At 47.0% G+C, this 17,438-nt stretch overlaps 1 protein-coding gene and 1 pseudogene across 1 annotated transcript in view; both read left to right on the forward strand.

The window, feature by feature from the left end:
* NELL1 (neural EGFL like 1) overlaps positions 1 to 17,438 on the forward strand; it is a 1,213,537-nt gene that overhangs the window by 204,764 nt on the left and 991,335 nt on the right. Inside the window, exon 3 of the mRNA XM_077453437.1 lies at positions 12,006 to 12,156. Within this exon, the coding sequence (XP_077309563.1) occupies positions 12,006 to 12,156 (151 nt within the window). The remainder of the gene's footprint in view (positions 1 to 12,005; positions 12,157 to 17,438) is intronic.
* LOC143929752 (U2 spliceosomal RNA) lies at positions 16,156 to 16,245 on the forward strand (annotated as a pseudogene).

Below are 17,438 nucleotides of genomic sequence, written 5' to 3' on the forward strand. Positions count from 1 at the left end.
AATATCTCCTAAACCATATAGGTTTAGGAGATATTGCTTGGACCTACAGGTAAGCCTTAATCTAGGCTTACCTGTAGGTCAAAGTGGTTTGTAAGGGTTTACAACCACTTTAAGTATGAGTTCTCAGCATGGCTCCATCCCAGCCTCTCAACAGGAAACACTATTTACCCCGTGCACTGCAAGACAGCTTTGCCGAGCAAAGTTTGTGTTTAGGCTTCTGGTGTGGCGTCCTGCTGTATGTCTATCTCTGACTTCCATGTACCGACCTTGGCGTCTCCTGACCATTCCTGTCTGATAGTGACTCCAATCTTGGCGTGCCTTCTGCTAGTTCCCCCGACCTTGGCTTGTTCTACTGACCATCCTGTGTTTAACCCTGTACTGCTGCTTGCTCTCTGTCCACCAGAGCCAGTCCGTGAGCCGGAGCTGAAAGACCCTGAGGGCCGTGACCTGGAGTCATCTGCATCCAAATGCATCCTCACCACTAGAGGTTCTGGTGAAAACTTGCTGGCTCTTGGATTCCGTGCCCTGGGGAATCGCTCTAGCTTCCCGTTTGGTCCACGTCGGGTGTTCAGGTGGAGTTGCTTGCTTGAACCACCCAGAGCTCCAAACACAGCATGAAATTGTCTGAAATGTCTTGGTATGCTGACGTCTTAAGAGTTCCCTTCACTGGAACTAAGGAGCCATCCCAACCGCTGAAAAACAACCCCCCACCATAATCCCCCCTCCACCAAATGATTTGGACCAGTGCACAAAGAAAGGTCCATATAGAGATGGATGAGTGAGTTTGGGGTGGAGGAACATGACTGGCTTGCACACAGTCCTAACCTCAACCCAATTTTGGGATGAATTAAAGTGGAGACTGCGAGCCAGGCCTTCTCGTCCAACATCAGTGCTTGACCTCACAAATGCCCTTCTGGAAGAACGGTCAAACATTCCCATAGACACACTCCTAAACCTTGCGGATGGCATTCCCAGAAGAGTTGAAGCTGTTATAGCTGCAGAGGGTGGGCCAACCTAATATTGAACCCAGCCGTAGGGTCCACAACCTTAGCGGTGTGCTCCTAACCCCAACGTTGTGCATCTGTCACCTGGCCTCAGGTGACCTGACATCAGGTGATTAACATCCTGTTCCACTTCTCCTGGATAGACCCTCCAGCAGGACAATAAGAGGCTTCAGGTCCTGAGCTTGGACCTCTCGGTAGCACAGACCACCCTCCCCTGACAGCAAGCCTGGGGGGACAAGAACCTCAGCAGCACACCCTCTCTAGACAAAGCTTGGGAGGAAGAGAGGTTTCCTCAAATATTTATATCCTGCCCCAGCATGCATCACTGGTAATAAACCTTTTAGTAGTTGGCCAGGGAGACATCAATATTTACAGCTCAGTGCTTTGTATCTTTTTAAACTATTGCCAGGGACATTCTTCAACAGCAGACAGAAGCAAACGATAACACTGAGCTCAGGGGAGACCTGAAGAAAGCAGAGCTATCAATCCACGCCCTGGTTGACTACGGCCCAGCAGCACTAAGTTTAGGCCAGCATAAGGCAGGATTCTGATATGAGTTTTTAGCAAGGCATGCGATTTTCACCACTTACCCTTACCCAGTGCTGGGACTAGTTGGGGACGCAGGAGGGTTGGCAGCCTTGGGTGCTGATATCATGTGAGGTGGGGGGGGGGGGGGGGATGCAGTAAGGAGAGTTCCTGCCGCTACAAGCTGACAGAAGTAGTAACAGCAGCATCACTACTTCTGTCAGCTTAGCACAGTGTTTCTCAATTCCAGTCCTCATGGCCCATTAACAGGTCATGTTTTCAGACTTTCCATTATTTTGCACAGGTGATTTGATCAGTTTCACTGCCTTAGTAATTACCCCAGCTGTTTCATCTGAGGGAAATCCTGAAAACATGACCTGTTAGTGGGCCATGAGGACTGGAATTGAGAAACACTGGCTTAGCACAAGACGAGCTAAATCTGGAGAGAAGGAGAAGGCCAGGTGGGGGTGTAGGCTGTACTCTCTCTCCCCTCCAGCTCCACACTCCTGCCACTGCAACACTCCTAGATCGGGACTGTCAGATTGGGAGGGGTGATCTTGGGGGGGATTTGTGCTGGGGCGGGGGGGGGGGGGCTTTGTGATAGGTGGTGGATTTAGGGGAGGGTGGTTATGCTAGAAGGGGTGATTTGGGAGGGGGGGGATTTGTGATAGTAGGGATGATTTGGGGATTATTTGTGCTAAGAAGGGTGATTTTGTGGAAGGGATTTGTGCTAGAAAGAGGGATTTTTTTAAAATATATATTTAACAATATCCTTCACAGATGCTCTATTTCTCTCTAGCTTTCGCCCACATCTCTCAGCCTTTTTTCATATGCTAATCTTACAATGAACTTGCGTGTTTAACCACTTGGCGTGTGAAATCTGTAGATGAATGTCCTCAGGCACAGCTCCCTGTGCTGAGAGAACATTAACATACATTACAGCTGTGAAGCATGCAGCCGTACGCGCTTCGGGTCCTGTGACTGCAAAGTCACTGACAGCCGTAAGTATAACTAAACCAATTAGTGTGGTTTGCGATCATGTGACCGTCATGGTAGCCAAAAACACAGTTTTCTAGCCTGCAGATTGCATTCTTTCTGTCTCTTGCTGTGTGGACTTGTTGTGCACATAGAAAAAAAGATACAATATATATAAAAATAAGAAAAAAGTATATATATACTATATACACGCCTGCCTTTACACACACATGAACTTTAATGGCATGCCAGTCAAAGGTTCAATATTGAGTTGGCCCACCCTTTGCATCTATATCTCTAACACGCCCTTCGGACAAAAGTCTGACGCTTTGTCTGTGGAAAATCCGATCGTGTGTACGAGGCTTAAAGCAGGAGTCCGCCGGGAGTTCCGCCGGGAGTTCCGCCGTTTTTTTTTTTAAAGCCAGCAGCTACAAATACTGCAGCTGCTGACTTTTAAAATAATACTTACCCGCCCAGCGCACCCGCAATGTCGGCACCCGAAGCCGATCTCTTGATCGTCTCTCAGGTGCTGCCGCCGCCATCTTGGGTATGGGAATCAGGAAGTGGAGCCTTTCGGCTTCATTTCCCGGTTCCCTACTGCGCATGTGCGAAACGCGCTGCACAATAAGGATGGACCCCGCTGCCTCTGGGATCTGTGTGTTTCCCAGCAGACAGCGGGGGACTTTCGGAAAGGGGCATAGTCTACGCCCCTTTCCGCAGAGAGCTATCCCGGAAGTACAATACAGGTATCTGCACCCCCCTCCCCCCTGAAAGGTGCCAATTGTGGCGCCGGAGGGGGGGGGGGATTCCAATGAGCGGAAGGTCCACTTTAGGGTGGACCTCCGCTTTAAGTCCGTAGGGTTCAATATTGAGTTGGCCCGCCCTTTGCATCTATAACAACTTCAACTCTTCTGGGAAGGCAGTCTACAAGGTTTAGGAGTGTGTCTATGGGAATGTTTGACCATTCTTCCAGAAGGGCATTTGTGTGAGGTCAGGCACTGATGTTGGACAAGAAGGCCTGGCTCGCAGTCTCCACTCTAATTCATCCCAAAATTGTTCTATCTGGTTGAGGTTAGAACTCTGTGCAGGCCAGTCAAGTTCCTCCACCCCCAAACTCGCTCATCCATGTCTTTATGGACCTTGCTTTGTGCACTGGTCCAAATCATTTGGTGGAGGGGGGGATTATGGTGTGGGGGTTGTTTTTCAGGGGTTGGGCTTGGCCCCTTAGTTCCAGTGAAGGAAACTCTTAAGGTGTCATCATACCAAGACATTTCGGACAATTTCATGCTCCCAACTTTGTGGGAACAGTTAGGAGATGGCCCCTTCCTGTTCCAAGACATGGATGAGCGAGTTTGGTGTGGAGGAACTTGACTGGCCTACTCAGAGTCCTCAACCCAATAGAACACCTTTGGGATGATTTAGAGCAGAGACTGTGAGCCAGAGCTTCTTGTCCAACATCAGTGCCTGACCTCACAAATGTCCTTCTGGAGCAGGGGTAGGGAACCTTGGCTCTCCAGCTGTTTTGAAACTACAACTCCCATGAGACATTGCAAGACCCTAGCATGACTGCTAGAGGCAGAGGCATGATGGGATTTGTGGTTTCAAAACAGCTGGAGAGCCGAGGTTCCCTAACCCTGTTCTGGAGGAATGGTCAAACATTCCCATAGACACACTCCTAAACCTTATGGGCATCCTTCTTAGAAGAGTTGAAGCTGTTATAGCTGCAAAGAGTGGGCCAACTCAATATTAAATCCTAACAGGATATTACCACCTCCATAACAGGATATTACCGCCTCCATAACAGGATATTACCACCTCCATAACAGGATATTACCACCTCCATAACAGGATATTACCGCCTCCATAACAGGATATTACCACCTCCATAACAGGATATTACCACCTCCATAACAGGATATTACCACCCCCATAACAGGATATTACTGCCTCCATAACAGGATATTACCGCCTCCATAACAGGATATTACCACCTCCATAACAGGATATTACCACCCCCATAACAGGATATTACCACCTCCATAACAGGATATTACCACCCCCATAACAGGATATTACCGCCTCCATAACAGGATATTACCACCTCCATAACAGGATATTACCGCCCCCATAACAGGATATTACCACCTCCATAACAGGATATTACCACCCCCATAACAGGATATTACCACCTCCATAACAGGATATTACCACCCCCATAACAGGATATTACCGCCTCCATAACAGGATATTACCACCTCCATAACAGGATATTACCACCCCCATAACAGGATATTACCGCCTCCATAACAGGATATTACCGCCTCCATAACAGGATATTACCGCCCCCATAACAGGATATTACCACCTCCATAACAGGATATTACCACCCCCATAACAGGATATTACCACCCCCATAACAGGATATTACCGCCTCCATAACAGGATATTACCGCCTCCATAACAGGATATTACCACCTCCATAACAGGATATTACCACCCCCATAACAGGATATTACCACCCCCATAACAGGATATTACCGCCTCCATAACAGGATATTACCACCCCCATAACAGGATATTACCTCCTCCATAACAGGATATTACCACCCCCATAACAGGATATTACCGCCTCCATAACAGGATATTACCACCTCCATAACAGGATATTACCGCCTCCATAACAGGATATTACCGCCTCCATAACAGGATATTACCGCCTCCATAACAGGATATTACCTCCTCCATAACAGGATATTACCACCTCCATAACAGGATATTACCACCTCCATAACAGGATATTACCACCCCCATAACAGGATATTACCACCTCCATAACAGGATATTACCACCCCCATAACAGGATATTACCCCCTCCATAACAGGATATTACCACCCCCATAACAGGATATTACCACCCCCATAACAGGATATTACCACCTCCATAACAGGATATTACCACCTCCATAACAGGATATTACCGCCTCCATAACAGGATATTACCACCTCCCATACCATGATATTATCACCCCCCCCCATGCATTACTGTAGGAATGGTGGTATTTGGATGGTGACCTGTATTGGATTTACGCCAGACACATCATTTGGTGTTGAGGCCAAATCATTAGATTTTAGTCTTATCTGACCATAACAGCTTTTTCCACGTGGCCTCAGATTCTTCAAGGTGCGTTTAAGCTGGTCAGATGAGACAAAAATGTAATGATTTGGTCTCAACACCAAATGATCTGTCTGGTGGAAATCCAATACAGCTCATCATCCAAATAACACCATGCCTACAATGAGACGCAACCTCAACTTTTCGTTTTGACCCAAAAAATTTGGGTAATTTATTGCGTAGCTTTTAACTTTTTACTGAAATTTTGGATTTCCTAGACCTTTGCGCTAATATTGTGTAACATAAAAAAATTGGAACCACCGCTATTTTATTCTCAGATTTTTTATAAAATATGGGAAGTTTTTGGGGGATGGTACTGGCCAGGTGATGAGCGGTGGTTTCCTCCAGAGATGATGTCTGCCATTCAAGCCGAAGAGTTCAATCTTTGTTTCATCACACCAGAGAATTTTGTTTCTCATGGTCTGAGAGTCCTTCAGGGGCCTTTTGGCAAACTCCAGGTGGGCTGTCATGTGCCTTAGTGGCTTCCGTGTGGCCTCTCTACCATACAGACCTGATTGGTGGAGGGCTGCAGAGATGGTGGGTCTCCTGGAAGGTTCTCCTCTCTCCACAGAGAAACTCTGGAGGTCTGTCAGAGTCACCATCGGGTTCTTGGTAGGGTTGCCACCTGTCCAGGATTCACCCGGACAGTTCGGGTTTGGAATCATGTGTCCGGGTTTCAGACTGCCTGAAACCCGGACACATTATTTAGACTGGACTATGGCTTCCCAGCAGGGTTGCTGGCTGCAGTTGTCTAAGCTGAAAGTGTCTGTTACACTCTTTCACACTGCACAAAGCCAGCACTAACCCCCCGCACCTCCCCCCCCAAAACACACACACAGATGGGAGAGGAGAGAGGGCTCGATCAGCACCTCTTCCCCCCACCCCTACCCCTCAAGGTCTACGCACACTGCAAACCCCGATGCTGTGCCTCAGAAAAAGAAAGTTGGGGCTGGAAAAATTTGAATTCAGCAGCCTCAGATACATCTGGATGAGAGATGCTGACTGCCAAGGGGTGAGTGAGCTCACCATCCATCCCTGTCTGTCACTGAAGTCTCCTCCCTTCTCTCTCCTGCCTCTGAGTGAGTACAATAAGGTAAATCAGGCTTCTCAGAGTACCCCTTACATCAGATTTCCCCTTTAAACCAGAGACCACAGTGTCCCCCCTTACATCAGAGTCCTCTCCGTACATCAGAGTTCTCAGTGTTCCCCCTTACATCAGGGTTCCCAGAGCATCCCTTACATCAGAGTCTGCAGAGTCCCCCCTTACAGTGAAAGGGAACTCAGCGAGTTCAGATGTAAAAAGGGGAACTCTGTGGGCTCTGATGTAAAGGGGGACACTTGTTATTAACTTCATATAATTAGAAATATCATTTAATAGCAAAATATATGTATAGTTTATACTATAAAAAATATAATATAAAAAATTGGCGTGCTAAGCTAAAGTGTTCGGGTTTGACTTGAACAAAAGGTGGCAACCCTAGTTCTTGGTCACCTCCTAGTCTAAGGTTCTTCTCCCCCGATCGCTCAGTTTGGCCGGACGGCCCGCTCTAGGAAGAGTCCGGGTGGTTCCAAACTTCTTCCATTTATGGATGGTGGAGGCCTCAGTGCTTATTGGGACCTTCAATGCTGCAGAAATATTTCTGTAAATCATTTATTAACCACTTCCCGACCAGCGCACGACGATGTACGTCGACAGAATGGCACGGGCAGGCATATTGGCGTACAGGTACGTCCAATATTCAATGCCGCCCTGCCATCGGGAGCGCGCCGCTGGCGGCGCACTCCCGCGCTGGTCGGGACCCCCGTGAGTCCGGTCACGGGACCCGCGGACTCGATCGCCGCGGGCATACCCGCGATCGTCTCATGGGACGGCTGAATGGAGGAAATGCCGTGTAAACAGCATTTCTCCATTCTGCCTAGCAACTAGTGACGCTGATCTCTGCTCCATGTGATTGGAGCAGAGATCAGTGTTCACTAAATGAAAGCCCAACCCCCCCACAGTTAGTAACACACCCCTAGGAACACTTAACCCCTACACTGCCACCCACTGGTTAACCCCTTCACTGCCAGTGTCATTTACACAGGAATCACTGCATTTATATAGCACTGATTACTGTATAAATGACAATGGTCCCAAAAATGTGTCAAAAATGTCTGATGTTTCCGCCACAATGTCACAAAAAAAAATAAAAAATCGCTGATCGCCGCCATTACTAGTAAAAAAAATAATAATAAAAAATGATTAATAAAAATGCTATAAAACTATCCCTATTTTGTAAACGCTATAACTTTTGCGCAAACCAATCAATAATCGCTTATTGCGATTTTTTTTACCAAAAATATGTAGAAGAATACGTATCGGCCTAAACTGAGGGAAAAAAGTTTTTTTATATATTTTTGGGGGATATTTATTATAACAAAAAGTAAAAAATAATGCGTTTTTTTCAAAATTATCGCTCTATTTTTGTTTATAGCGCAAAAAAGAAAAACCGCAGGAGGGGTGATCAAATACCACCAAAAGAAAGCTCTATTTGTGGGAAAAAAAGGACGTCAATTTTGTTTGGGAGCCACGTCGCACGACCGCGCAATTGTCAGTTAAAGCGACGCAGTGCCGAATCGCAAAAAGTGGTCTGGTCTTTGACCAGCAAATTGGTCCGGTCTGCAAGTGGTTAAACATGTGTGCAAAACCAAAAGGTTAAAAGAGTATGAATAAATAGAGACTGTGAATATCAAACATTTACAGCAAATGTTCTAAAATGGCAGAAGAGACTTTGATACCCCAAGGTTAGATGTTCCCGATCCTCGCGGTCAGTTCCCCATCCCCCCCCCCCCTGCACGCTCACCGTATAAATTGGGCATTTCCATAGAATCTACACCACGGGATGACTCCCCACCCCCGATGTATTTGTTGGAGGGAGTATCAGTGATGGCTTTGTCAGTGCTCGGTGGATTAGGTAGAACTTTGATTAGGTTCTGCTGTTGTTCCCGAGGATTATGCAGGATTTTTGCTGATCTAATGTGACTGACAGAGATTTACTCTCCGTGGAGGGGCGCCAGGGATGAGAGAGCCAATCCAATAACGGTACAGGGCGCCGAATGTTAATTCCGAGAGAACGCACGGGCAACCGCGTTACGGAATCCTTGCAAATCCGCCTTTCCGATGAAGCAGGCCGAATCGATGGAACTTTTTCAAGATTCTTTCCATCATTTCCTATTCTTGCTACTATCTATCGGATCTCTCATAGAATTTACGAGAACAGCTCTGCTTTGTAGGTGGGCTGCCATTGCTGACCTCTTGTTCTGAAAATGGCAGTAGCCTGTTTGTCATGATCATCCTTTGATTTTTTAGATGTTGAAAGTCTTATGGCCACCTGGAGGTGTTCTGTATACAGATGGTATACAGAACGCCCCCCCACCCCACCCAGAAATGCCATTTCCTGCTTGTGTGATTGGCTCACTGATTTCCTCAGAAGTCTGCGCTAAGATACAAGTCAGATTTTAGGCATCCCCTGCAACAAAAAATGACATTTTTGGTGAGATACTCCTAGTAGGGAAATCGCATCTAAAGGCATGCAGACTCTGCCACTTTCCTCATCTGAGCCCTGCAGGTGCAGCAGCTGATTGATAATTATAAAGTCACTCCCATTCAAATTCTTGGACACAGACAACACACACGGGGATTTCTTCAGAATACTAAAAGGTCAGAATCTGCAACAAAGTTTGTTAAAATCCCAGCAATGTACAGAGATCACCCAGAGAAAAGGGTTTTCTTTCTCAACACATGTGGAGTTACTCTTAAAGCTGATCTAAATAAATATCTAAGTACATATCATCTAAATCCATCGGTCATGTGTATAATTCTTGGATCTTGGTGAGCTTTGTGTATTTCTTCCAGATCTGTTAAGTGATCCAGTGTGAGACTTTCTGTAATAAAGACCAATCACTGCTGTTCTCCCTCCTTGTGCAGGGCGACTGGTCTTGTCTCCGCCCACCTCCTGTAGTTTTCTGTAGTGGGTGGAGACTGCTGGGCCCCTCCTACACCTCTGCTCTCTCTCCTTGTGCAGGGTGACGGGTGTTATCTCCTCCTCCTCCTATAGGTTTCTGTAGTGGATGTAGCCTGCTGGGCTCCTCCCACAGTTCTGCTCTCTCTCCTTGTGCAGGGTAACTGGCATAGGTGTGCACCTCAAAGCTCAAACACATACTGTATGCATGGGCGTGGATGTGTATATATACTGACGGTGTCGTTGGAGCAGTGGACCATATCAGTAGGGCAGTGGACGGTGTCAGTAGGGCAGTGGACGATGTAAGTAGAGCAGAGGACGGTGTCAGTAGGGCAGTGGACAGTGTGTAGAGCATTGGACGGTGTAAGTAGAGCAGAGGACGGTGTCAGTAGAGCAGTGGACAGTGTCAGTAGAGCAGTGGACGGTGTCAGTAGGGCAGAGGACGGTGTCAGTAGGGCAGAGGACGACGTCAGTAGGGCAGAGGACGGTGTCAGTAGAGCAGAGGATGGTGTCAGTAGAGCAGTGGACGGTGTAAGCAGAGCAGTGGACGGTGTAAGTAGAGCAGTGGACGGTGTAAGTAGAGCAGTGGACGGTGTCAGTAGAGCAGTGGACGGTTTTAGTAGGGCAGTGGAAGGTGTCAGTAGGGCAGTGGATGGTGTCAGTAGAGCAGTGGACGGTTTTAGTAGAGCAGAGGACGGTGTCAGTAGGGCAGTGGATGGTGTCAGTAGGGCAGTAGACGGCATCAGTAGGGCAGTGGATGGTGTCAACAGGGCAGTGGACGGTTTTAGTAGAGCAGTGGATGGTGTCAGTAGAGCAGTGGATGGTGTCAGTAGGCCAGTGGATGGTGTCAGTAAAGCAGTGGACGGTGTCAGTAGAGCAGTGGACAGTGTCAGCAGGGCAGTGGATGGTGTCAGTAGAGCAGTGGATGGTGTAAGTAGAGCAGTGGATGATGTCAGTAGGGCAGTGGACGGTGTAAGTAGAGCAGTGGACGTTGTCAGTAGAGCAGTGGACAGTTTTAGTAGAGCAGTGGACGGTGTCAGTAGAGCAGTGGATGGTGTCAGTAGGGCAGTGGACGGTGTTAGTAGGGCAGTGGACGGTGTTAGTAGGGCAGTGGACGTTGTCAGTAGAGCAGTGGACAGTTTTAGTAGAGCAGTGGACGGTGTCAGTAGGGCAGTGGACGGTGTAAGTAGAGCAGTGGACAGTTTTAGTAGAGCAGTGGACGGTGTCAGTAGAGCAGTGGACGGTGTCAGTAGGGCAGTGGATGGTGTCATTAGGGCAGTGGATGGTTTTAGTAGAACAGTGGACGGTGTCAGGAGAGCAGTAGACGATGTCAGTAGGGCAGTGGACAGTGTTAGTAGGGCAGTGTACGGTGTTAGTAGGGCAGTGGACGGTGTCAGTAGAGCAGTGGACGGTGTCAGTAGGGCAGTGGACGGTGTCAGTAGAGCAGTGGACGGTGTCAGTATAGCATTGGATGGTGTCAGTAGAGCAGGGTCCGTCTGGAGGAGTGGTGTTCCTAAGCAGGTTTCATTTGCATGCAAACCACTCTAGTTAACGCCCCTATGTGATGCTGAGCCTCCATGATTGTAATCCAGCGAATGCAGCATAGGTATGGACAGCCTATTGCATTAGGGTGGGCACCCCAAACCTCAAACACACACGCCTTTTTCTGCAGCCTCAGCTGTACTGGACAATAAATGAATGAACGGGAGTGGCTTCCTGTTCATTTACAAACGAAGCATCGTAAACAAAGTTCAGTTAGGTATGTACACAGTGAATGAGAGTGTTCAGTGTGTTCATTTAAAATAGGAAGGGGCTGGTAAATTACATATTTACTAGCCCCTTCCCCCCTCTCTCCATCTTGAAACATCCCCTGCAGCAGCCAGAGGAGAGAAAGGAAGCCAGCAGCATTGCGGGGCCAACAGGGGGGGGGGGGGGGGGCCGGGCAGTAAGGGGAATTGGCACTGCACATGGATTAGGATGTGCTCACACCTGGCACACCCCCTGAGCACCTCTATAGAATGGAGGGGGAAGAGGGACAGTCAGGCTGCGGAGGAAAGCGATAAATGATGCTGGACATCCTCCGCCAAAGAAATAAGGCTCTATATGACTAATGCACATTGTGAGAAGCTCACAGTGTGCAGTGAAATCAGAGGAAGTAATTTCAGTCCAGGAGAGGAGCCGGCACAACCACGCCAGACTGAAGGGAAGGCCAGAGGTCAGATATAAAGCAAATCAAAACTTACAAATAAAGCAGAGTTTGGTCATCTAGTTTGTGCTTTGATTATTTTTTTTTTGGATGGAGTCTTATGATATTCTTCCTCTTCCTAGATGTGGAGCGGGAGATTCACGCGGCACCGCACACCAGCGAGAAGGTGATCCAGCTTTTCAGGAACAAGAGTGAATTCACCTTCCTGGCCTCCATCCAGCAAAGGTCCTCCTCATCCGGGGTCATCCTCTCCATACGAGAGATGGAGCACAGGTAAGAGAATGTTCCCCTCCCCCCTTCCCTCCTCCTCCTCCTCCCCCCCCCCTCTTTGTCTCCTAAATGTCATCTGCCTCCTACAACGAGGACGACAGACAACTGGAGTGTAACGCAGGCACCCCGCCGCGACAATGTAACACAAAGTGACGGCGAATAGAGCAGGCCGGCGGGGTGTCATTTCTGCGGAGAATGGAAGGTCATCGATCTCGCCGGCTGCTCTGCCTGGCTGGGAATCGGTTAATATTGTTCTGTTTGGCAGCAAGAAAAGAGGAAATCTATTGTGTATCTTCTGGGTGATTATCCCGACTATCCAGAGGGCCTCCTCTGGGCTCTGCCAGGCTGTGTGTTTCCTAAAATAACATCTCGAGTTTTTTTTATACAGATTATTGATGTCTTTTTTTCTGTTTTTAGTTCCTTTTTCTCTTACTATTTTGCTACACTCTACGGCCAATAGTGTATGAAGTCCCCTCCGAATAATGGAGGTCAGGTGTTTCCATTGAATTGTATTGTTAAAACATTTTATACAATGACATTGTGGACAGTTGTACTCTTCCGACTTTGTAGTGACAGTGCGGTGAAGACCCCTTTCTCTTTCGGCATGGCTGTTTCCCTGTGCAGGGCCGTCTTTAATATTGATTGGACCCTGGGCAAAACTTTTCTTGGGGGCCCCCCTTCCCCCTATGCAGTTTTGCTCTCCACCTGCACTGAGACATACAATAATTAGCAGCTAGACTCACAATCAGTTCACCGAATCAGATCAGGCGGCTATTGCAATTGGTTGCCAGAGGTTGCAGTGTATCTTTACCGCTCACTGACTGGTTGCTAGAGGTTACAGCACACATTACGGCTCACTGATTAGTTGTTAGAGGTTACAGCACATGATTTCTGCTTGTTGATTGGATATTGATTGGACCCTGGGCAAAACTTTTTTTGGGGGCCCCCCCTCCCCCCATGCAGTTTTGCTCTGCACCTGCACTGAGACATACAATAATTAGCAGCTAGACTCAAAATCAGTTTACTGAATCAGATCAGGCAGCTATTGCAATTGGTTGCCAGAGGTTGCAGTGTATCATTACCGCTCACTGACTGGTTGCTAGAGGTTACAGCACACATTACGGCTCACTGATTAGTTGTTAGAGGTTACAGCACATGATTTCTGCTTGTTGATTGGATATTGATTGGACCCTGGGCAAAACTTTTTTTGGGGGCCCCCCCTCCCCCCATGCAGTTTTGCTCTGCACCTGCACTGAGACATACAATAATTAGCAGCTAGACTCAAAATCAGTTTACTGAATCAGATCAGGCAGCTATTGCAATTGGTTGCCAGAGGTTGCAGTGTATCATTACTGCTCACTGACTGGTTGCTAGAGGTTACAGCACACATTACGGCTCACTGATTAGTTGTTAGAGGTTACAGCACATGATTTCTGCTTGTTGATTGGATATTGATTGGACCCTGGGCAAAACTTTTCTTGGGGGCCCCCCTCCCCCCATGCAGTTTTGCTCTCCACCTGCTCTGAGACATACAATAATTAGCAGCTAGACTCACAATCAGTTCACTGAATCAGATCAGGTGGCTATTGCAATTGGTTGCCAGAGGTTGCAGTGTATCTTTACCGCTCACTGACTGGTTGCTAGAGGTTACGGCACACATTACGGCTCACTGATTAGTTGTTAGAGGTTACAGCACATGATTTCTGCTTGTTGATTGGATATTGATTGGACCCTGGGCAAAACTTTTCTTGCCCCCCCCCCCCATGCAGTTTTGCTCTCCACCTGCACTGAGACATACAATAATTAGCAGCTAGACTCAAAATCAGTTCACTGAATCAGATCAGGCAGCTATTGCAATTGGTTGCCAGAGGTTACAGTGTATCATTACCGCTCACTGACTGGTTGCTAGAGGTTACAGCACACATTACGGCTCACTGATTAGTTGTTAGAGGTTACAGCACATGATTTCTGCTTGTTGATTGATTGTTAGAGATTACTGTGAATATGACCTCAGGGGGGCATGATATACATATCAAAGCCGCCGGCCTCCGCTATTTACATATGAATGTCGCCGCTATTTTCATATCAATGGCGGTAATTTACATGTAAACGCAGGGTTTGCAGGTGAGTCATCTGTACACAACAATAGGGCAGAGCTGGGCAGCATTAGTAGCAGCACTGCACACTGAGATATTGGGACACAGCACAGGACTAAAACCTCAAAGGACAAAGGAATTTAAACCAGGATAGTTTGCAAGTATGAGGCAGCTACTTTGGGGCCCAACAACAATGACAGGGCCCAGGGAAGCTGCCCCTTTTGCCCTGCCTTAAAAACGGCCCTGTCCCTGTGTACTGGTCAAAGCCAGCTCCATAAGGACATAGATTGACCAGTTTGGTGTGAAGGAACTTGGTTGTTCCGTACAGAGCCTTAACCTCAACCCTACTGAATACTCCTGGAATAAATTGAAAAGAGTCAGGCCTTCTCATCTAACATCTCCATAAACGCTTGGTTTGACCAGTTTGATGAGCATGAACTCAGATTTATTTTCTTTTACCATATTTTTATTGCGATTTTACAAGAAATGGGTTTTACAAACAATCCAAAAGGTACATTATTCAGGATTTATCAGAATATGGGGTAGGGACATGGGAGTGTGGCTTAACATGGTCAATAAGAGTAATACAAGAACATTAAAATTGATTTGAATAAACAATGGGTGGGGTTATGATCTCAACCATACTGAACATCTTTGGGATGAAGTGGAAAAAAGCAAAGCATTTGATCCAGCATGTCTATAAAGATATGGGTTGACCAGCTTGATGTGGAGGAACTTGAGTGTCCTGCACAGAGCCTTGACCTCAAACCTACTGAACACCTTTGGGATGAATTGGAATGAGCCAGGTCTTCTCATGCAACATCTACATAGAGACATGGTTTGACCACATTGATGTGGAGGAACTCAAAGCCATGATCTCAACCATACTCAACATCTTTGGGATGAATTGGAAAAAGCCAGGTGTTTGATCCAGCATATCCATAAAGACATGGTTTGACCAGCTTGATGTGGAGGAACTTGAGTGCCCTGCACACAACCCTGAACTCAAACCTACTAAAAAACCTCTGGGATGAATTGGAATGAGCCAGGTTTTCTCATGCCACATCTACATAAAGACATGGTTTGGCCACATTGATGTGGAGGAACTCAAAGCCACGATCTCAACCATACTCAACATCCTGGGGATGAATTGGAAAAAGCCAGGTGTTTGATCCAGCATGTCCATAAAAACATGGTTTGACCAGCTTGATGTGGAGGAACTTGAGTGTCCTGCACAGAATCCTGACCTCAAACCTACTGAACACCTTTGGGATCAATTGGAATGAGTCAAGTCTTCTCATCCAACATCTACATAAAGACATTGTTTGGCCACAATAATGTGGAGGAACTCAAAAGCCACGAGATCAACTTTACTGAACATCTTTGGGGTGAATTGGAAAAACTAAGGTCTCCTGATCAAGCATGTCCATAAGGACATGGTCTGACCAGTTTGATGTGGGGGGACTTGAGTGTCCTGCACAGAGCCCTGACCTCAAACCTGCTGAACACCATTGGGGATAATTGAAAGGATTTAGGTATTTTCATCCAATATCTCCATAAAGACATGGCTTGACGACTTTGATGTGGAGGGACTCAAAGCCATGACCTCAACCCTACTGAACACCTTTGAGATGAATTGAAATGAGCCAGGTTTTCTCACCCAACAACTCTATAAAGACATTGGTTTATATATATATATATATATATATATATATATATATATATATATATATATATATATATATAAAGCACCACCCTGGTCCAACGCATTTGTAATATAGTAAAATAATGAGTCTGACATGATCTGCCCTCAGTAAAGCCATGGTGCTATTGTTGTATAGTTTTTAAGTGATCAATGATCCTTCTTTTGGGGGGCGATTCCATTAACTTGACTACAACACATGTTATCGCTTCTCGGCCTTTTGGCTAAGATCAAGTGTAGTATCTGTTCTTATGAGTTGCCAGGAGGTGGCGCTTGCTTCCGTCCCTGCTCTATGGCGAGGTGGATCAGGGGTGGCGGTTTCTATGCAAAACCTGTTGGCGTGAAGGTAACCTGAAGTGGTTCGTAGCTGAAAGGGAAGCCTTCTGATGGGGATGGAGAACCACTGGGTCGGCGCTGAAGGGTTGGGTAAGGAGTAATTAGGTAGGAGTCATGGGAGCGATGGTGGAGCCTGATGGTAAGGGCTCTCACTAAGCTCTCAGAACTTCATGCCTTTCTGCCTTGGGTGGGGGCTGCTGTGGTCTGGGCTGTTTGTCAGGGTTGCAACGAAAAGCCAGTGGTGAATGTTCCCCTGAAGTGGCAGTCCAGGGGTGCCCTATATTCACTGTGATTTATCACTCTGAGTTATGGCACCTTGGTCACTTACCACAACACATGTTTTTTGCACCTGCCTCTATAGCCGAGCCTTTTGGCTAGGACCAGGGGAAACTTTTATTCCTGGCTGGGGGGGGGGCGGCCATTGTATTACACAATGGTCACTTTCACTTTCTCCCACTTCCTTCTCCCCCACTTTCTTTTATTTATACCCTTTGCTTGTCACTTTTTAGTATTTTTTTTTGTTTGGTGTATACACATTTTGTCACTGTGTGATTAGTAGGGTGTAGGTCCTCGGGGCCTGCCCTGAACGTCTTGTGAGGGGGTGGACATAGGCCTTCTGGCTTGGTTCGCTCTCTCTCAGGGGGTCTCCCTTCGGGGGAGCCCCAACCGAGTACTTGGGTGGGTCTGTTTCGGCAGACCTTCCAGAGAAAGGGGTCTGTCTGGTTTCGGCCAGATGGACCAAGTGAGTACCTCAGTCCCCGTCTGGAGCCCCAGGGGATCAGGGTAAGGTCCTTCCTAGTGGAGGACAGTGTTGCACCCGTTGCACATTTTGTGTTCACTCTTTATGTGTGTGCACTTCTTTTGGCACCAGATGGAGTTTTTGGGTGTGTTTCACACGCCGCTGGCTTTTTAAAAAAAAAAAAAAGCACATGTTAAACTCACTGGCCTGTAATTGCCATCTTCTGCCTTGTTACCCTTCTTTTGGATAGATACAATATTAGCTGTCTGCCAGTCATAGAATAGAATAGAATAGAATAGAATAGATTGATTATCTTTAAAGATTGGTACCTTTAAAGCATACCATTACTTTCTGTAATGGCTTGCCATAATTTTCCTCTTTCCCCACCCCATCAGAAAATAAAAAAAATTCT

The sequence above is a fragment of the Lithobates pipiens genome, unplaced genomic scaffold (genome assembly GCF_037356315.1).
Source record: "Lithobates pipiens isolate NorthernLeopardFrog02 unplaced genomic scaffold, aLitPip1_a1.2 Scaffold_24, whole genome shotgun sequence".
Taxonomy (NCBI): domain Eukaryota; kingdom Metazoa; phylum Chordata; class Amphibia; order Anura; family Ranidae; genus Lithobates; species Lithobates pipiens.